This window comes from Emys orbicularis, chromosome 5 (genome assembly GCF_028017835.1).
Source record: "Emys orbicularis isolate rEmyOrb1 chromosome 5, rEmyOrb1.hap1, whole genome shotgun sequence".
Classification (NCBI taxonomy): domain Eukaryota; kingdom Metazoa; phylum Chordata; order Testudines; family Emydidae; genus Emys; species Emys orbicularis.
Genome location: NC_088687.1, coordinates 34035036 through 34057699, shown reverse-complemented (window position 1 = coordinate 34057699; position 22664 = coordinate 34035036). Strand labels below are relative to the sequence as shown.

The following is a 22664-nucleotide window of genomic DNA, read 5'->3' as shown; positions in this document are numbered from 1 at the left end:
AATATTTAGGCCCTAACTCTGCAACTCTTACACCGAATAAACAGTATGGTGAGGTACTCAGACAAGGAGTCCTATTGACTTAAATTAGACTACTTGGCAAGCAGTTCATAGCCCACACAATGTAGTTATTTGTATGATCCAAGCATTGAACAAATACACCACTAGATAAAATTTTCAAAGGCACCTAAGTGACTTAGGAGCATACTCCGATTGGCTTCTAAGTGCCTAGGTCACTTTGGAAAATGGGGTTTAGGTTACTAAGACCCTTAGGTGTGTTTCAAAATTTTACTTATTGCACTTATTTCTACCAAACAAATATTTGGTCTTATTTACCATATAAATTGTCAACCAATCAGTTCAACCCCACCAAATCAATATGCATTGATTTCAGGGGAGTTACACCAGTGTAAAACTGGAAAAATGCAATGATGAATCAGTCACAATACTAGATTAAATCCTGGCCCCACTGAAGTCAATTTCAAAACTCCCATTGACTGCACCAAATTAAAGATCGCTGAACCAAATTAAATCTTGACTTAAACAATGTGCAACCTCATTAAAATAAATGACTGTAACTCGGGGCTGAATCTGATCCATAATCCTGACTCATCAGTTGTTTAATCTACAATATTTTTAAAAGGTGTGCAAAAACATATTCCATGCAATGAAAATACAAAAAACTGTCATAACTTGTTAATCTCTGATCATTCAGGCATTTTACTGATGAACAACACTAGACTAGTTAATACAAATGATTTTTGAGTAAAAAGTAGAGTTTGCAACACAAAAAAAAAGTTTAATCAGGTATGGCTGGCTGGCTGATCCCTTAAAATTAGGTTCAATTTAGTACCTAATTTGGGTGGTGCTAGATTTCTTTGGTGGTGGTCCATTTCATTTTAAAAAGCATTCAACTATTTCGTTCCCATCTCGCACAACACAAAACTCTAGTGCATTTCATCAACAGTAGTCTGTGAATGTCTCCCATCAATGGTGAACTAAAAATTTGGGGATTTTATTATATTAATAGGTTGAATTGTACACTAATAATTGGTGTGGTTTTTGTTTGGTTTGTATTTCTAAAAATTACATAAAGACAGTAAGAAAATATGAAATTTAATAAAAAGATTAAATACCATCTCTGTTTAAGAAGGTACCAATTCCTCTACAGTTTTAAAGATCAAGAACCCCTTAGAATTGTTGATCAGTAAAGGGACAGCAGGCCTGATCTGGAAAGGTGCTGAATGCTTTCTCCAAGGTCCTCAAGTTCACTGGCCTCTCATGACTTAATTGAAAGATGAAGACACTTCACACCTTGCAGGACCCTGTCCCATGTGTAGAACTGCAAATGGCTTCAATGAGATTTCTGAGCAGCTGCAGGATTAAGCCGTGTGTCAACCAGAGTGAGTGAAGATGCCTGCAGCTCTTCCAGACTATACCTTGAAGCAGCAGCAGGCGTCATTGTGATGCGCATTGTTTCGATGGGACCTCAGCTGGCCAAAGGGAACTAATTATTTAATTCATGTCTATCATACCCATCATTGTAATATCCAGGTGAATGCTACAAAAAATTAATTAAAAAAGCTATTGCAAAGTTTCAGCAAAACTGCCTCTGTCTCCTCCGCCCACTGACAAGATAAATACCTCTTTGGCTACATGCTCAATTGAAGAAGAAGCAGCAGAAAACAAGAAAACACAGAGAAACAAATGCATCTTGCCCTGTTTCTAAAAAAACAAAGAAACAATCAAATAAAATCACCAGATTCTGATTCTAGTACACTGCAAGGAGAAGTGAATTCCAGAGCCAAGAACCTTCCCCTAAGAATGTTCTACCACTTCCCCTAAGAGTTCAGTCATGGAGATGGAAAAACAAGAGCATTGTGGCAGAATACAACTGCACAACGAAGAAGCAACTGCAAAGTCCCAGACTGGTGTGGGATTTATGGCTCATAACCAAATTCTTGAAATGAGCCCATAAGAGACTGATGCAATTACTTAGATTATAAGCTCTTTGGGGCAGCAACTATCTTTTTGTTCTGTGTTTGTACAGAGCCTAGCACAATGGGGTTCTGGTCCAGGACTTGGGCTGCTAGGCACTATGCTAACACAAATAGTAACTAATAGTAATAATTAATTCAGTGCACAACAGGAAACACAGACAGTGAGCTGATCACTAACCACAGAGAGTAGTTTGTGCTTCCATCTGACTTTCCAGTTAGTCATCCTGACATTCACATTAGCTGCCTGTTCCCTCTCAATTTTCCAGTTTTCCTTCACACTACTGATTCCCATCAAAATATGTAACTTAAAGCTAGAAAGACATGAGGAAAAATGCCTCCTCTGAGGCCCCACTAATTGACCCCTACCCACCGAGCTCCATAGTGTTGCCTTAACAATGTTCACATTTGCCACCAAAACAAGGAGCAAAAGTGCTGAGGTTGCCCACAGGTCCCCCTTTTCCCTAGTGGCAATGCCATATGCTGCTACATTTTCAGGGTCAAATGCTGCTTCCATTGAAATCAGTGGACCCAATCCTTTTCTCAATTAACTCAATCTCAAAACCGCACTGAGTTCAAAGGGAACAGGATTAGGCCCTTCATATTTAAATTTTAATATTGAAAACTTGTTTTTGAATGGAAAATAAGTATGCTTATTTTTTTCAATAGTAACTCAATTAATTAACATGTATCTTTTACAAATAAAGTACGTTACACTGAATATTGTAACACTATGCCCAAGTATGAAAAGTACTTAATGTTGTGCTCAAATCTCACTCTTACTCAGTTGAGTGACTCTGTGCTTGATTTTGATATTCCACTGGTTTAAATCAGGAGTGGTGCAACTGAAATCAATGGAGTTACACCAGCATAAAACTAACTAGTGAAATCATAATCAGGCCTATTGACTTCAAAGAGTGAGAAAGGCACAAAGTAAGATTTGGCTCTTAGTCTTTATAACTTACAGTAGGCGTTATATAAATGTGTACTAATGGGAGAGAAATAAGTAATCTCTCTGGACTAAAAATGGTTATGCCTCTTTAACTGTAAATCTAGATGAACACAGTGTATACATACACGAGTATACAGAGTGATATATGGCATCAATTTTATTTTCATACATTTATTAATACTATACATAAAGTCACCTAGTAATGATAAAATTCTGTTAAAAATACTAGAGCACAGGTAATATAAGAAAAACATGGAAAAATAAAATCAATTTGAAAAAAAGGCTGGAAGGGAAGCATTTAATTAAAAATGTAAGGGTCAGGTAATCTGAAAGCATTAATGAGAATCTGTTTTAAACTTAGTGTACTAACCTTGAGAGTTATATCATATGCCTTCATTGCACCAGGACAAGAACAGATTTAAGGGGGAAAAAGAAAGATGAATTCAGTGGTTTCAACCAATTTACTGACTTTTTTGCATAGTTTCACTTCCAATCTTTAGTCATTTCCATATTTTGTAGACGACATCCTTTATATTTTGTATGTAACTGACAACCACAATTTCCATATGTATATAATGGAACTTGAACCCTTGATTCTTATTATATTGTCTCAGTAAGGTGCCTACCTAGGTCATAGTGTATCACCTAAGGAGATCTGTTGATTTACAAAGACCACAAGACAAGCTAGCTTGAGAAGCCAGTTCAGCAAGCAGACTATGCTCACCCACCTGCAACCACGACTGCTGTTTCAGTTCAGTCATGTAGGCCCTGTCACTCTCTGACATGCTTCCAGCTGGTTGCCTTACAACCAGAACTGTGTTGCTGCACATGTGCTTGAGGCAGTCATGCTGGCATTCTTTATTATTTAATTAAAAAAGAAGAAGAAAGAAGAAAAATGACCAAAAATAGAGAGTTATCCAATTTGGGAACTTTTCCTTTCCTACTGACAAATAACATGCCTGTAAGGATATTAGCCACACGCCATGACATGCTTTGTGACTGGATATGACCTACGGAGAATGAACGTCTACTGATATCTCTACAGCTGGAGAGAGAAATCTGCTTCCTTCCAGTCATAATATAGCAGCAGAGGTGTGTGTGACAGCGAGAGAGAGAGAAAAAATGAAGAAAAGCAGTGAAGGCAGGTGGTTATGAAAGTACACAAGTGGCTAATAAAACCATGGTTTTTTTACTAGCCACAGCAGTTAAACAATTTTAATGGGTAGCATTCTCATAACATGCTTGAACAATTTTTAAGGCTGTAGAACACCTTTGTCAGGAGCAAGGAAATTCATGAAATGTGTTTAGAAATGCACACAAACTCATACAAAAGTCTGATAACATATAAACTAATCTCCTCTAGAAATATTTCTCTTTCTGATTCCATCGGGATCTATCATTTATCATAAATAATAAACCACAGACGCATCTTGGTTTACAAGCCTAATGAAAAAGAACTTTTTGCCTAAGTAGTATAACAAAGTTCAACGTCGCTGAACGAACAAGTGCCACTGAAAAAAAGTAATCTCTCTTTAAATTGTGGATCAATATTAAAATTCAGCATTATCTGTTTATTGCAGAGTGGGTGATTATAAACATTCTTTGAAAACTTTCTACAAATATAACAGAAGTATATTGTTGACCAAAAACAGTAAGTGAAATCAAAAGTTAACAGCTGATGTCTAGCACCAGAAAAAATCCATATAATTTGCTGTATTTCTGTGATACTGGATTACTTACAAAAAGCAGCTGAAGAAAATGTAATAAAAATGGGCTAATAACCAAACTTTCAACAAGGATAGTTCACTCTTGCAAGGAGGAATGAACATGATATTTTGATGGGACTCAATATAATACAATAAATCACGATGGCAAAATTTTAATATAAAAAACCAAAATTTCCTTCAGTTCAGTGGCAATATTAATATCAATAAGGCTGTATTCATTTATTTGGTGTCAAACAAACTGAAGGATTGTTTTTCTTTACCCCAAGACCCCACCCCTTGTTGGAGAAAACTCCTGCAACCAATGATTTAGAGAATAACCACAAAACACTTGCAAACTGGAAAGTTGCAGTTTCTCACTTTGTTGCTATTTTCTGTGACTGCAAATCTTAATCTGTCACCCAGTATACACAGTACTCCTCTGTACTAAATCTACCATTCCCCCCGACACCTTCAGACACGTCTGATATGTGCATCTAACCAGCAACACTATAATTTTAATAATGACAAGGGATTACATATGATTACTAGTCTTTCCTCTGTCTTGTTTTCCTTTGTCTAAAAATATCACCTAATAGCCATTTTACATATATTTTTGTATTTTTATCATTGTCTCTTGTACTCAATACATGAACTGAAATTTCCACAACATCATATCTGTCTGTCTTTTGTATGTCTAGCAAACTTGAAAACCTGTCTTTACAGCTTTGTGATATTCAATACATTTGTCAGTTCTGAGGACACATTGTAAAAATAAATGTATATACAGTTCAATCAGACATAATTTCAGTCATACCTGTGCTTATTTTTTACATCACATTTTAGTACACCAAAAAAAGTATTATGTTGTAAAATGCATTGCCAAAAAGAATTTGTAGCACATTTCACCAAACTACTTAACTCTGTGACTAATTGTCTTTCTTGAATCAAATTGCCATCAGTCACCCTGAAAATAACTAGCTATTACTTTGTTCTGAACCGCTGACCACTAAAAAGTCAGGTGTTCAGCTACATTCTTTTCCTGCTCTCTTCCCCCTCCTCTCCACCAAAAATTAAAGATAATTACCAGTCAGATAGAAAACACAGTAGATAAAGCACAGAGATCTCATAATGGCAACAATTAAGTTAGAAAAAATAAATAAACACCCCATTTGCTTTCAGGTTTAAAAGTGTTTACCCTCCACCCCTGGTTTCATATAAGTAAAACTCTGTTCCATGTCACCAGACAGAACTCTTTAAAATAACAGATAAGCATACAGAGATTGTTCACATCAATGTGGATGTGCCCAGCACGTGCAGAGGTGTTAAAGAACCCTCTTAACGAAGATTTTAATTCATCATCTGTGATGTTAGTTACTATAAGAAACTATAGTGATTTTTCCAGGGACCAAAATAAAAATGTCAAAGGGATTCCCCGCCCCCCTCCCCCACTTCCTTCACACTCTTATTTAAGAGCATCCCCCGCCCTCTACTTTCAGGGTGGGTTCATACCAGGTGCCAGTGAGGGAAGCCAGTGTCACATGTGCAATAACCCTTACAACCTGAATGAGGCTTCAGAAAAGGGATGCTGCATCTTGAAGCTAGACAAGAAGCACTGGAGGGGTGGGGGGAGGGGGTTGAGCAGGGACGGAGGGAGGCTGGGGAAAAAGAAATCATCTCCTCTGACCTCTAGTGAAGTGCCAGGTTTTTTCTTTAGCTCTTCACATTTCCTAAATTTGCAGATCTGGTGTCCCGTTTTGCGGTTCCTGCAACTGCTGCAGACGCCACAGTTGATGAGCCTCTTGCAGGGCACGCAGACCCCACACCTTTTCCTCTTCTTCTTGGCAGGGTTGCCTGCCCCTCCTCCCCCGCCTCCTCCCGCCCCCCCTCCTCCGGCGGCTCCCAGGGAGGAGGAGGACGAGGAGGAGGAGGAATGGTTCTGCGGGCAGTCTGCCAGATTGGCAATTTGAAACGCACTGTCTGTGACGGCTGCTGAGGCTGCTGCGGGGGAGTGAAGGGCTGTCATGACGATGACCCCTGGAGGTAATGAGATGCCCCCTAAAGCCGGGATAGCGGAAAAAGTCCCCACGCGCTCGGGGAGATTCATTATCTCTGCTTCAGCAGCGCCGCATTTGAGCTTGTTCATGCATTCCCCAGCCAAAGGTCTGCAGTGTTCGGGGGATAAGGTGGAGAGGAAATTATTATTTGCCATTTGCAACGCGGGCTGCTCGGCTGGCGCGCAGCCAGGCTTGCCCAGCCGCTGGGACTCGTTCCGATGGTGCATGCTGCTCCTGCCGGCGTGGAGCGAGGCGGAGGCGGCGGCGGCGGAGGAGGATTTCCTTGCACCAGCCGCGCCGCCTGGGACCGTATTGCTGCCGCCGCCGCCGCTGCCCCACAGCATGGCGGTGGCGGCGGCGGCCGTGGCGGTATCGCAGTTCCAGGGGGACATGCCGATGCGGGCGGCGGCGGCGGCGGCGGCGCTGGGGAAGATGGGGGTGGTGATGCGAGCGATCTTGGCCGCCTGGGGGAAGGCGCCCCCGTTGGTCTTGTAGAAGGTGGCGAAGGAGCGGTAGCGCTCCATCTCCGAGTTGTAATCCACAAGGCTGTTCAGGGCCCCCTCGGGCAGGTGGTTATCCTTGGGCAGCCCCGGGGCCTCGGGGTTGGGGCCGCTCTCCACGCACACGTTGGTGTTCATGGTGGCAATGGGATGCTGGGGTGACAGGGGGAGAAAGGGTGGAGGGGGGGGACACCAGTGAGGGGCAGGGTAGGGCAGGGCGGAGGGCCACAGGAGCCGTCGTCTGGGTGGGATGGATGGGGTCGGGTGCTGGATGGATGGGGAGGGGGTGTTAATCCTCTTTGGGGTACATTTCTGCAGACGGCAAATTGTCAGGCAGCCTCTTCGTTTGCATTCTCCCAGGAACTGTGACAACTAAAATAAAGAAAGTCATTTCCAAAAAGATGTCAAGGCACAGGAAACAGTCACACAGACACACTCAGCAGCAATTCCAGAGCGTTTGCACGCGAACCAATAAAGCCACGAGCCCACCGCCACGCTCCCGGTCTATCCTGCCTCACCTCCCCCTGAGTAAATGCATTAATAACTGGGCATACCTGGGGAGGGGCGCTGACAAATGCCTAGGGAAAGGGACCAGTTGGAGTGCTAAAGACATGCAAACGATGGGTGGAAGGGCTCTAATACCTATAACCAGAGGGCATATGAAATGTGTGAACAAGTGTTGCCAGGGCATGCAAATGTCAAGTAAAGCAGAAAGCAGCGATGGGCTGAAGAAGCAAATGAACAGGATATGAAGTACTGAGAAAGTCCACAATGCATTAGAGAATAAACTGTAAGCAACACACAATACTAAGAACCTGCCCACATACAAGCTGAACTAAAGAGGCAGAAAAAAATGGGGAGGGGGGAAGAACTACCAGCTGCCACAGTGTCCTTCTGTGTCTGGCGGTCATTAGTTTGAATCCCAGCACAGCTGGTTCTGTCAGGGTCTTAATTCTATGTACCAAGGACAGATCTCAATAGTACAAGCCATTTGATGGTGGTGGTGCTTGTGGGGTAGAGAGGTGGTGTTCTGCTTGTTTTAAAAAAATGAAAAAGGAGAGGAGATAAAAATATTTAAGCCAGGCAATTTCACAGTTTTTGACCTCAAAGCCTGCAGCTGGGCTAAACATCCCCAGTTCCTCTGGAGGCTCTTTTCCATCTCCAAGCCATGGGGGCTGCACAAGACTGTTTTTTTTTTTAAAGCACCTCCTGCAGGCATTACAGGAATATACATTGGTTTATAAAAAAAAAAAAAAAAAAAAGACTCCATCAGGTATATGGTTACCTGCTGAATTAACCATTAGTGGGATTGACAGATTCATTGTTATTCTTATTATTTTATTTTTTAAAAGTTTAATGCAGAAATAAGGATTTTTATGCCTTTTATTTCTCATAGGCCATTCTTATGATGTGAAGAGGGATATTTTAGTTTATAATAGAGAAAAAGATACACTATTTCTGTCTTTAGAAAGTAAAACAAAACCTAACTAAAACACAATTCTATTATCAGTCTCTGTTTTCTAGATTCTTCACCTGGATATTTATTTTAGACTTATTCTAGCATTTTTTTAGATTTATATATATTGATCAGAAACCTTTACTTCCAGGACACCAAATGTGGCCCAGTACTGTTTCAGGCTAAAATTTGTATAGTTCAAATGGTTATCAATTATAGTAATTAGGATCATAATTAGATTAATGAACCGTTTATAGCCCAACTTACCAAGTGCAAAAACTTCATCATCTACTGATGTTATATTCTAAAAAGCAGGGTTTATGTAAACAAATCCAGATTATGGTAGAATAAATCTAGATAAAGAACCTCACCCTTGGCTGGATTAGAAACTAGCATGCATCTTTCAATCACAGAAAGACCCTAAGCACACATGAACCACCTCTATTTTCACGTCAGGAAAAACTGAGACTATTGCTCCCTTCAGGGGTCTGATGGCAATAAAAAGGGTGCCCCCAAAAGCTCCAGGCTAAACATAGACTTGGAAAAGAAGGCTAAGAATTTGCACATAGCAAAGACCTCTAGTTTCTATAAATGAAACTGTAACCGCATGTCCATAATAACAACTACTCAATAAAACTAGTTTTGCCAACCATGTGTAGGAAATCCACACAACTGGGGAGGGAAATTTGTTAACATTTTAGCCTTTAATTCGCTATATTAAATAGTACACGCATTTTATGCTTTATTTTCATAGTATTAAAGTGGCTATTCTGCACAAAATCTTTCTTTTCTTGCTACCTCTCCAATCCCCCACCCCTATCCCCCTTCAAGATTTATTGCCATCAGAAAGGAGAAAATGATGGTGCCCACCAACCAGGTCATTATTGTTTAATCGATGCATCTCTGGAGCATGAAAAGGGTACCTAAGACGCAGCTATTGATTTTTTCTTAACTATAGTCCACATTTAAAAATAATCATAAAAATAGCTATCCAGACTGCATGATTTGGTTCCTGCTTAAGCCAATGTGCCTGTACATGTTCAATATTGCATGTCTGGTCTGCCAGAGACATAGAGATCAAAGGTCATATTTAACATTCAGGAGGAGGGGCGGGTGCAGATTAATTAATAAATTAATACAGCGGCGCCTTTTATTGCCCAAGTCTCGCATTAATCTACTTTTACGATCCTAGAGGACAGGAACAAAACCAATCCCCCCTCCCCAAAACCCAACCAAAGAAACCCCAAAATAAAAAAAACCCAGAAGGAAAAACAAAAAGAGAGAGCAAGAGAACCAAACAATCACTTACCAGTCTCTTTATTTGGGGGGCTGGAAATTGCAGACGCTACCAGCCTGTCTGCCTTTAATTAGTTGCACATCACTCCCTAGCACAAAGAAGAAGAAATATCCAGATGTGTCTTGGCAGCTCCTCAATTACAACTTTGATACTTGTAAACAAACTGTGAAGGGGGGTGGGTGGGGAAAAAATAAAGACGCCGAGCCACTAGACAAATACCTGTAAGTGGCTTTCCCCCCCTTGTTGCAGAGAGAAAAGGAGGAGGAGGAGGAAGGGGGGGGGAGGAAAGAGCAGGCACTGGGTGAGTATGTGTGTGCGTGTATGTGTGAGAGCGCCTGGCTGTGTGCTCGGTGGTCTCCTCTCCCTGCGCGTTGCTCTCGGTCCGTCTCCAGTCGCTGTGTGCGAGGGAGGGAGGGAGCCAGGGAGTCTCTCTCTCCCTCTCTCTCTCTGTTTGTGTGTGTGTATGTGCGGGTGGTGGTGGCTGGGGGAGGGGAGGGAAGAGAAAAGAGGAGGGGAGGGGGTGATTGGCTCCGAGGTGAGGAGGATGCAGGGATGTGGACACCTACTGATGATTGGCTGCAAATTACACCGGGAACAGGAGGCGCACACGGGCCACTGCTTCTCTGCACAAATCCCCTGCTCAGCGCAGGAGCCAGCCACGTTCGCCTCCCATCCCCGCTGCACAGGAGGGCTCGCACGGTGGGTGGGGGTGCTGGAGGGCGGGGGGGCTCCTGGAGAATCATTTGTAAGGAGCAGGCACTTGGCAGAGGCTTCCAGCCCCTTGATTCCCCAGCAAACTTGCCTCTGTGTGGGGCTGTGCTGTCTGCTGGGGGCAGGCAGAGCCGCGCCGCAGAATGAAGTGGGAAGGTCCTTGCTTGTTATAAGGATGCTTTTCACCCAACCTCACCCCCTGCTTAACCATTTTCAGGCGGCCGCCTGGAAGGAGCAGTTTCTCTTGAGAAGCTTTAGAGGAGGAGAGAAACAGCTGCACTGAAGTCTGCTTTTTCATAGCTGCATTGAAATGAACATAGCCTGAATCTCTGAAGTCAAGAGATGGGAGAGACCTCTCATATCATCCAATTCAGCTCCCTGCCAGCGCAAATGAATCTAAACCTCCTTAAGACTATCAGACTAGGGTCTAAAATGAATATTGTAATGTTTTGCCTCTCATGCTCTTTACTGACTTTTAACATATTATGTCTATCTATGTAGGTAGGTATAGGATTTACCTGTGATATGCAAGGACTGTACGTGCAAGTAGGCACAAGTCTCTGCTTTGCATTTGTTAGGCAGTGGCTTTTGGTAAAACTATTTTAAAACTTTGATACTTTGAACATGCAACCACTAGTGTATCATCATGTAGTTTATATTTAACATACAGCACTTTTCAACATTTTTACCATGCAGGAATCTAATATATGCCATCATATTACTGATGATCACGGAATTTGTATCTAGCCTCATCAGCATGCATGCTTAGAGAGAGAACATTGACAGGTCCCTATCCCAAGAAGTTTACATTCTTAGGGCCCAATCCTGCATAGGGATCTATGCAAGTGACTCTTACACTCCAGTAGGTATCTCAGGGCCTAAATTAGACAAAGCACAGAAAGGAATTACCAAAAGTGGGGATGGGGAATGAGGTATACAACAGTGAAAGCATGAGATATGCTTATTAGGTAAGTATCTTTTTAGGGAACCATAGCACTGGTTGTGTCGGTGTTTGAGTTATTAACCAGTTTTTTTTCCTGGGGTTTGCAGCATGGCTCTTTTTTATTTGGATCTGAAATTTAATCACATCAGTGATAACTAATGTTCCAGTTGTGGGGTATAGAACAAACCTAAGACCAGATCCTGCAGTCTTTACTCAGCCTTTACTTAGGAAAAAGCCCATTCACTTCAGATTGTGTCTAAATGCTGCAGGATATGGCTCCATGAGTGCTACCCCACGTATGTGGTATTAGACACTCAGATACTATGGTGAAGAGCACAGTATAAAAACTAGGGCTGTCAAGCGATAAAAAAAAATCACGATTAATCATGTGATAAAAAAATTAATCGTGATTAATTGTGCTGTTAAACAATAATAGAATACCATATATTTAAATATTTTTGGATGTTTTCTACATTTTCAAATACATTGATTTCAATTACAACACAGAATACAAAGTGTATAGTGCTCACTTTATATTTATTTTTTATTACAAATATTTGCACTGTAAAAAACAAAGAAATAGTATTTTTCAATTCACCTAATACAAGTACTGTAGTGCAATCTCTTTGTCATGAAAGTTGAATTTACAAATATAGAATTATGTATAAAAAAACCTGCATTCAAAAATAAAACAATGTAAAACTTTAGCGCCTACAAGTCCACTCAGTCTACTTCAGCCAATCGCTCAGACAAACAAGTTTGGTTACAATTTGCAGGCGATAATGTTGCCCACTTCTTATTTACAATGTCACCTGAAAGTGAGAACAGGCATTCGCATAGCACTGTTGTAGCTGGCGTCGCAAGATATTTACATGCCAGATGTGCTAAAGATTCATGTCTCTTCATGCTTCAACTACCATTCCAGAGGACATGCGTCCATGATGATGATGGGTTCTGCTCAATAACGAACCAAAGCAGTGCAGACCGATGCATGTTCATTTTCATTATCTGAGTCAGATGCCACCAGCAGAAGGTTGATTTTCCTTTTTGGTGGTGTTGCTCTTTTAAGACTTCCGAAAGCATGCTCCACACCTCATCCTTCTCAGATTTTGGACTGCACTTCAGATTCTTAAACCTTGGGTCTAGTGCTGTAGCTATATTTAGAAATCTCACATTCGTACTTTCTTTGCATTTTGTCAAATCGGCAGTGAAAGTGTACTTAAAACAAACGTGCTGGGTCATCATCCAAGGCTGCTATAACATGAAATATAAGGCAAAGTGCAGGTAAAACAGAACAGGAGACATACAATTCTCACCCAAGGAGTTCAGTCACAAATTTAATTAACACATTTTTTTAACGAGTATCATCAGCATGGAAGCATGTCCTCTGGTGGCCAAAGCATGAAGGGGCATACAAACGTTTAGCATATCTGGCATGTAAATACCTTGCAACGCTGGCTACAAAAGTGCCATGCAAATGCCTGTTCTCACTTTCAGGTGACATTGTAAATAAGAACTTGGCAGCATTATCTCCCGTAAATGTAAACAAACTTGTTTGTCTTAGCAATTGGTTGAACAAGACGTAAGACTGAGTGGACTTGTGGGCTCTAAAGTTTTACTTTGTTTTGTTTTTGAGTGTAGTTATGTAACAAAAAAAAACCCAACATTTGTAAGTTACACTTTCACAATAAAGAGATTGTACTACAGAACTATGAGGTGAATTGAAAAATACTGTTTCTTTTGTTCATCATTTTTACAGTGCAAATATTTGTAATAAAAAATAATAATATAAAGTGAGCACTGTACACTTTGTATCCTGTTTTGTAACAGAAATCAATATATTTGAAAATGTAGAAAAACATCCAAAACTATTTAATAAATTTCAATTGGTGTTCTATTGTTTAACAGTGCGATTAATCACGATTAATTTTTTTAATCACGATTAATTTTTTTGAGTTAATCGCATGAGTTAATTGTGATTAATCAACAGCCCTAATAAAAACCTAAATAGGTAAATAAGGTGAATAGTGAAAAATTATATACATATTATGTCCATGAATATCTGGTTTAAATTTTAAACCGATTTGTTTCAGCTGGGTTCAGACCACTTTAATGTTTGCTTTTCATGACTATTTTAGGAAAAGTTTGCTGGTTGAAATAGTCAGCAAAATAGAGAGTTTTAAGCAAATGTTTCAGCAGTCATGGAAAGTGAACTACTTAAAATTTAATTTTGTAATCATGAGTATTTCCACCAGAAACCTGATTCTGAGTTAGTCATCCAAACAGGCCACGGACATAGACCATTTGATCTATGTTTCCAATCAAAATAGCTTGGATAGTGAATTATGACTATGAAAAATGCGAAAATAATGCTCTCAGCACACTGTTCAAGAGGAATCCACAGGCTGAAATACATCTGAACAAATCATAATAATTTTGAAAACTAACATATCTGTAAAAACACAGCCTGTTTGTAGATTTTTTTGCAAACACAAAAAAGGGCTAAATTAATTGAATAAATTATGCATCACAAGTTTTTCAGCCATACTGAATTGCTAACATTCTAACAGAACATTGGCACTTAAAGGAACCTTGCCCAGTTTAATGCAAATGAGCATAGAAACTAAACAGTTAACCCATAAATGGGGATGGAACATAATTATTTTTTAAAATTTTCAGAAAAACATCTTAGCCATTTATATATTGTGGGAAAGGAAGGAAAAGCAATCATTTCATTTGCTTTATTGTGCTCATATAAGAAAATGAAGGCTTTATCATCAAACTGAAATCTTTTAGTCTTTTTAGCTTTAATATGAACTAATGCTCTGGGATATTTCATAGGAAAAACTACATTTAGAAAAGTAGTACACGCACAGTAACTTTTTTCCAAAAAAAAATTCATGAGGAATTATAGCACATGGATTTTATGAGCGTGAGAAGTGGCTGCGTCAATGTTCCACCAACTGAAAAGGATTTACATGGTCTCTCGTGAAACTCTATAGCACTTTTCAAAGTATTATTTATTTTATTTTGTTACTTTTTGGGGGGAAAGGAATATAAATGAAAACAATTTGTATTTAAATATTGACATAGACAACTCAGGGGCATTTTGGGTTAAGATTCATTCTCAGTCCTTGTCACTTTGTTTCTAGGTATTACAAGGATCTCAAGGCAATGTTATTGCCATATCTGATCAGTATTCAGTGTATGTTTCAGGCATGGTATCATTCTTAATTTTGAATTTCCTTGCTTTTGTCACTTTGTGTCATCACAACATGAATCTCATGTAAACATAATTTTGAGTGTTAAATTATTACTTTGAATGAGTTATACTTTTTAATAACCTCAAATAGGAAAAGTGAAAAACTCAGTTAACCTTTTTTCATGCATAAAAAGGAACATTCCATTTACCTTTAATTATCATATGAAGTAGATTAAAACACAGTATGTAACTTTTTTGTTTCTTTTGTGAAAGATTTTCAATATTTTTGGAACGGTTCAACTCTTAAGGATTCTCTGTAAAATCCTTTTTCAGTGTTTATTTGTTTTGTTTTGTTTTCATATATGAGTACACCTCTACCCCAATATAATGCTGTCCTCGGGATCCAAAAAATCTGATTGCGTTATAGATGAAACTGCCATATATCGAATTTGCTTTGATCCACCTGAGTGCGCAGCCCCGCCCCCCCGGAGTGCTGCTTTACCGCATTATATCTGAATTCATGTTATATTGGGTCGCCTTATATCGGGGTAGAGGTGTATATCTTATCTTACTTATCTCTTCACAGTTAGAGTAAGAATATAGGGGGAGTGGAATACTGGAAAATTCCTAATAACTGTAAGTTAACCAGTCAACATTAGGATTGCAGTTTTTCATGGCAAGTGTGATGGGATGTTTACCCCACACTAGAGTGAAAGGGATTAATGGAGGCCTCATGGGCCTGCCAAACCCCATCCCAGAAAGGAGCAGTAGAGGTGAGTCCTCCAAGCAGCCTAGACAGGCTGCTCAGGAAGCAACCAATTGGAGGGCAGATGCATGAAGCAGCCAATCAGGGCCCAGCAGGCTAGTACAAAAGGAGCTGCAGGGCAGAGCAGAGTTAGTTACTGCAGGGAGCCCAAGGAGTGCGGACTGTGTTCCTAGCAGGCTGCAGCAAGGGTAGTACCTTGGACAGTGCAGTTGCTGTCAGGGACTGGGGGAGCAATAGGAGGCTCCTGGCTGCTGGGCCTGGGTAGCTGAATGCTCTGCGGTAAAGGCAAAGAAGGTGCTGGAGCTGTGGGGAAGTGGCCCATTGAAGCAACATTGAACAAAGTTAAAGAGATGCATCTGGAGGCCTCTATATTCAGGGTTTGTGAATTGGGACGTGGAGCAGTGGGTGGGTCTGGGGTTCCCCCCTCTCCCATTTGCTACTGGAAAAGTGGCTTGACTGGTGGACAATGATACTTACCCCTGAAAGAGGGAAACACAGATGGTGACATGGCCAGTGAGCCAAGTCATAAAGAGGATGCTTTGGACTGAGGTGGTTTGCAGGTGGAGAAGATGATGGGAGAGGCACCACCAGAAGAGGGCATGTTGGCTGGCAGAGCTAATCCCCGTGATGGCCAACAGGAGGTGCCGCTGTGGTGAGTGGTCTCTGTCACAACAAGTTTCAGAGAAAAATCCAGATGAAGTGGAAAAGGACAAACACTTTGATGGAAAAGCAAAAGATTAAAAATCACAGGTATTGTTTTTCATCCAAAAACGTCTCATTTCTTGTGCAAATAAAAAGAGTACTTCAATAACAATGAATGTGTAAAATGCCCTACCCTTTTAAATACTAGGGCTGGTCAGAAAACAAATTTGCAAAAAACACTTGTGAAATTTCATTTCTGTTCTTTGTTAAAATTTTATTTTTGTGGACACTTTTTTTGGGCTGAATGCTCATAAGCAGTTAGGCTACTAACTTCCATTGATTTCAAATTAGGAGTCTAACTCCTTTTGAGCATTCAGCCCTTTGTGATTAGCTCTGGTGAATGCCTTTGAATTGATGTTTGCAAATCCATTTTGGCCCATCAGTATTATAGATATTGTATCCAAATTGGGGAAAGAGGTGGAAGTTAATGATCTCTTTGGGAATAAAAGCTCTCCCTAGAGTCTACCAACTTGGTTCTTTTTCCTATCCGTGTTGTTGCTGAGTTCCTGCTCTCTTCGCTTCCCATGCAGCCCAAAGCTCAACTCTATAGCTCTCAAATTTTGTTCACCAGTGGCCTGATGCTACAACTTCACAGAGAAAAATTCCTATTGACATGATTGGGAATTTTACCTATATAAGAACTCTTTGATCAGGCTCCTGCTTGTCTTACTCACGTGCAAAAATCCCAAAATGTGCAGTCTTGGATATTTATCACAATGTGAAAATAATTCATTCTACCATTCCTATGACAGCCTTGACAAAAATAAAATGTTTTTTTAATCTGGACACAACAGGTCACTGACAATGTTCATGTCAGCATTATGTTCCTTTTAACTGTCAAACTCCCATAAAAAAATAACGATCATTTATGTGCTCCTTTCATTCCATCTTGTGTATAATCTGGGTTTGTGGTATGATGTTAATGACACGCATTCTGGTACAATGTGTGTTGTGTCCCCTCTCTGTGGCTGAACTACTGAGGATAACTGCCTGCTACTACTTCCTGATAATGGATTTAGTCCTATAGATCTAGTAATAAAAATCTATGCTGAAGGCCTAAGATTTAAACTGGACTATGGAGGCGGGGAGTGATTACAATTACATAGTGTGAAAACTGGACATAAATATAGATGGTTGACTAGTCCAGTTTAGTGAGGTTTTCAGATACTCTCCTGTTCCACCAGTTAGTGTTAACAACAACAAAAGACTTAGTGATCTCAAGCAAAGAGAGGTTTGAGCTCCAGTTGCTCTGAGACAACACAAATGAGATTTAGCAAAACTTTAAATAAATCACATCAGCATTTAGCAGAAGGTCCCAAACATACACAAAGCTGTGTAAATTTAGGAAAGTTTGAGCTCTACACTAAACATTACATTGATATTCTTGACCCAAGTCATTACCCAAAGGTTGGGGTCCTGTCAGTGTTCCACTTGAGAGTACATATTGGTGGTATTCGGGTATTTCTTTGATGTAATTTTATTTATAATCAATGTACAAAGTCATGTGTCTCTGAGCATACAAGGAATCAAATAGCAGAAAATAGTTTCTCTGGCTCACAGCACCAACAACACTATTCCCAGTCTGAATCACTGACCCAAAAATCCTCCCCGTGTTTCTTCCAGGGTCAACCACACTCTTTTAGCTGTTCCTTCAGGCTGTCCCTCACTCCATCTGTTCTTGTCTGCCCTCAGTTTCTGTGAGATCTCAAACACACACAAACACCCCTCTACTCAAATCAATTCTCAGCCAAAAGCTCCTGGGTGAGTTCACACACACCTTTTGCCTTAGGTGGGGCTTATGCCTATAGTTATGTTATCTGAAGGGTGAGTTCACACCTACCAATCTCAATGGGGTTTGAACTCAAACCTATACCAAGGTTTCATCTACCTCAGAACAATATTTATAATTATCTTCTGCTAGATTGATAGAGCTAAAAGAAACTACCGTAAAGTGAACTAGATAATACACAAATGTAAAACTAAGAATTTTGGGGACTTTTTTTAAACAGATAGCTGATCATGAGTTTAGAACATAACAAAAACAAAATAAACTTCTAAATAGCTTTTCATATCAAATAGCAATTAAATGACTCTCCTTGCTTTTGTTTGGAAGGAAAATGCCGTAATTAGCTCTACTATTCACGGCATCTACAAATATTTACTAAAATAATATATTAAAAATGAATCAAACAATTTTCAGAAAAAGTTGACTGCTTAAATACCTTCATAGTTTTAATGATTCTGGTTTCATTCTTTTTCGAAGACAGCCACTTCCTAAGCAAAAGTTTAGTTTGCTGACAAAATTGGAGATCATTAGTAAGGGGGCCAGATCCTCAACTAGCGTAAATCTGCATAGTCCTACTGACATCAGTGGAGCTATGCCAATTTATATAAGCTGTTGATCTGGCCCTTTTACTAACAGTGGGATAGGTGTATGCAGAGTTTTCCCAGCCGTGTAACTCTCACATGGCACATTTACATTTAAAAATATTGAAAACCTCATTAGAAAATCTGACAGTGAAAGGGTTTTGGGATAGAGGTGGGTGGGTTTAGCCTAAGAATTTCAAGATTTCTTTGTTGTATGGTCCATCGTTCACCAGGCACTAGCCTGTTCATAAATTCTAAAAAAAAATGCCTTTTATTCTACGGTTGGAATGGATTTTACTCTGAACACAAAATTAATCTTTCTTACGTGTCAGTGGTGTCGTGCAAGGAAAAGCAACTACTAACGATAAAGCAGTCCCCTCATTGGACACAGGAGGTGAAGTCTTGTTCACTATATATGCTCACCAAAGCAACTTCATGCTCTCTAGTGCTGAGTGGGGTTATGTTTTCTTCCTGGGCCTTTGCATCAGACCACTCTTTCTCCTGGACAGGTTGGCTTGCTGCTCAAATAGCATGCTTGTATTTGTGTGGCTTGTTTTCCTCACAAGGCTGTATTACAGGTTGAACTGGTACCATCATCCGTAATTAAGGTTGTTCAACACATCCTATTATAAGACCCTTTTTTCAATTGTTTATAATTTTCCCAGACTAACTGTTTGGGCTGAAATTTTCCATGTTCAAGGTCTGCCAGAGGCAGAATTTTTTTTTGAAAGTTTCAGGTAAAATTGTTCAGCTGTTTCTCACAACAAGGTCAGGCAAAAATACATTGTTTTACCCATATTAAAAAAAATTACAATCATTTTGTTGAGAAGCTCTAGTGCTCCCAGGCACTGAAACAGAGACTTGAAATTTGGTCGGGGGTTTGCCATGGTGTCAGGGATGTGTCCTATGCCAGGCCTATGAAATTCACCCAAATTTGGCAAATTATGAGTCTGAAAAATTTCAACTCACATGTAATCAGTAGAGACTTGTTAGAATTTAGCAGCTAAAATCTCTGAAGATTCCATCTGTACTGGGCATGCTCTAGCTTGGGGATGCAAGGCCTGAGCAGGACTTACATTTACAAGGAATTTCCCATCAGTTGGGGAAACTGGCTTTCAGGCACCAGCACTGAAAGCGGCGAGTCCGTCACTCCTGGGCTCTCAATGTCTTCCTGCTGGAGCCCAGGCAGTGGAGAAGGGGGAAGCTGACTGACTGGAATGCAGAGCCTCCAGAGTTTGGACAGGTGAACTGGAATTTGCAGGAGCCAAAGGGTGGATAGCAGCTGATTGGTCAAGGGGGTGGGAAGGGAAGCAGAAGGAGACAGGATGTGGTGCAGCATGGCAACAGTGGGGGAAGAGGACAGGAGCTGGGGCATGAAGGGCTCGTAAAGGAGCAGAGGGTAATCAGGGAAGGAGCTGGAGGCTAGGAGAGTTGGATAGGAGGGGGCAGTAGTAGGACAGGAGCTGGGGCATTGGGGGTGTGCATAGGAGTACAGAAGGCAGACTCAGAAGCTGGGGGGAATAGGAGAAGCTGAGGAAGAGGCAGGAGCCAAGTCGTGGGGTGCAAGGAGGATAGTGAAACGGGGAAAGGGAACAGTGTGAGTCTGACAGGAGGGAAGAGACAGGCTGGGGAGGGGGCTATAATCACTAGAGCATCCTCCTCTCCAGAACGTGGAATTTGGCTCAGAGATTTCCATGGTAGTTGGACCATAAAAGCCTTTGTAAGTGTACTACTGAAACCTAGAGTAGCAAGTAAAGACAATTTGCAAATGCCTCATAAAACAATGAAAGAAAAATATCTTATTCAGATAAATCCCAGAGAAAGACAATACGGATGAGTTTTTTCTCTAGAGAAATATATTTTCTCTGTAGCTGTGAGGCCACATAGCATTTCTTACGGAAACAGCCAGAGATTTTGTTAAAACCTTATCAATTTTCATAAGCATTGTGACAAAGGTTTACACATTTTACTATCCAACGTAGCAAAAGTCTTGTCCCTTCTTTTGTTGCTACATTTTTACAGTTCAAGACGTGGTTTAGGCTGGAATAAACTTCTGGTTTTCAAAAAGTTAATTCCACACATTAGTATGATTTATGGATAAGGCTTTACTGGGAAGAATTACAATTATTTTCATGATTTAAATATCTTCTTGGTGCCAGAACTACTTGTATCCTTTTAAAGACCATCTTTCTGACTGGCAGCTAGCACAAGAACAGAGAGGATGGTCATTTCCCTTTCCGTTCCCTGAAGCCACGTTAATCAGCCTTTGGCATTGCTATCGGAAGGCATAAAAACAGGACTCCACATACTGCATGTGCAGACCTGGCTGAGGATCAGCTAGAAATATTGGAGCCTCTGTACTCACAGACATACAGATCTCAGTTCTGTAGCAGTATAAGAGGTCAGACAAAGGCTTCAGCAGGCTAATGATGGTGTGGACACCATTTACATCCTCAACTCGTGGTTTAAAAGGCATTAAGTTCAGATAGGCATCGCAGTCTCAGCATCTAACAGGTGTGTTGTTAAGTCTTCAAGGGGGCCACTCCTGTGCAAGATAGGACACCCAAATGCTGGAATCCATCCCATGAAAAAGTCTGTAACCATTGCATCTGAGATGAAGCTAAGCCCCGTCATGTCTAAATTTGGCACAGCAGTTCCTTGAATACCATCCACATGGCCACAATCGGGGCACCCACACAGCAAATGTCCAATGAAGAGTTGATTCAGAAGGCAAATAACACAGTCATAGTAAAGTCCACTAGATCCTGAGGGATGGTAGGCAGAACACATCAAGTGCCAGGAATTCAGCCAGGGGGGAAGTTGCTGGGATAGGGAAGGAGGTCAGAAAAGTAAGTATTTGGAGAAGCTGTGAAGAGCAGGAGAGGAGGTACAGGCAAACTACACCACGAAGAACACGGATATCAGAGCAAATATACAAATGTATAACAAAATGTGATTAAGAAAATTAGTGAACTTTATTTTTCACCAAGATATCCCTTCTCTCTCTCTCTCTCTCTCCCAGAGTCGCACACCCCACAATGCTAATTGTCTCAGATGTATGGTCATCAAATAATTTTATCTGCTCTACTACTGTTCTTCCACTCCCCACCATGCTGGTTAATGCCAACCCCATTGTTACAGTATCCATTGCTACACCATTAAGAGGTGGCCCACATAGGATGTCCTGTTACACGTCACTCGCTAACTTGCATGCTGTGCAGTTCTCTTTGCTACACATGCTGACTGAAGAATGAATTCCAGGTTGCACTCAAACCCTTTCTTGGTGTAACTTTACCCATCTACAGCAAATATATAACTACTTTACAGTACATCTGCAGAATGCAGGAAACAATGTCTGAACTACAGGGATCCTGTTAAAACATGCTATTGGCAGACCAGGAGATAGTTTCAATTTTCAAGAAATAAAGTGTCCCGTAGTTGTCCATGTTATGTTGGAGCCACTTGATTCAAGTCTGCAGAAGTGTCATCTTACGCAGGGTTACACAAGTGTACACAGTTAATTAATGGACTTAGCAATGTTGTAAAGTGTTAGCCTAAATGCTCTGAAGTCCACAAGTTTTCAGCTGACAACTAACATAAAGTAATACGGTAAATTCTGCTGCAGCTTTATATGCGGAAGTACTTTTCAGGTAGTGTTCCTCAGCATACATCACTGCAATTTAATTATTGCAGTTTGTCATTTCACAAGGGCTGTACCCCACCTATAAAAGATTGCCTTAATGGAAAAAAAAAAAAAGACTAGTGTTTTAAATAATTAAGCTATCAAAATATTTAGAAAAAATTAGTATATGTCATGTGGTAGCAAGGATGGGTTACTTGAGACTTATAACAAAAGAGGATCTGCCAGTAAGTGATTACTAACATACACTCAATAATGGAAAAGTTTTGTGTTAATGATTGTTTTTGTTTTGTGGCCATGCCTGGGTTTATTTGGGTTTTATTGCTGCTTTTTTTGTTACCAGTTGTAATAAGGTTTTAACATATAAGAGTGCT

The 22664-nt window shown here is 40.5% G+C and overlaps 1 protein-coding gene across 1 annotated transcript; it reads right to left on the bottom strand.

Moving 5' to 3' along the window:
- Nucleotides 1–1504: 1504 nt before the first annotated feature.
- CXXC4 (CXXC finger protein 4) lies at nt 1505–7347 on the bottom strand. Its single transcript, XM_065405165.1, has 3 exons — nt 6337–7347; nt 1642–1722; nt 1505–1558 (listed from the first exon to the last, which is right to left on the bottom strand). Exons 1-3 carry the CDS (start codon nt 7342–7344, stop codon nt 1505–1507), a joined length of 1143 nt encoding a protein of 380 aa, XP_065261237.1. The 5' UTR covers nt 7345–7347.
- Between the last annotated feature and the right edge of the window lie 15317 nt (nt 7348–22664).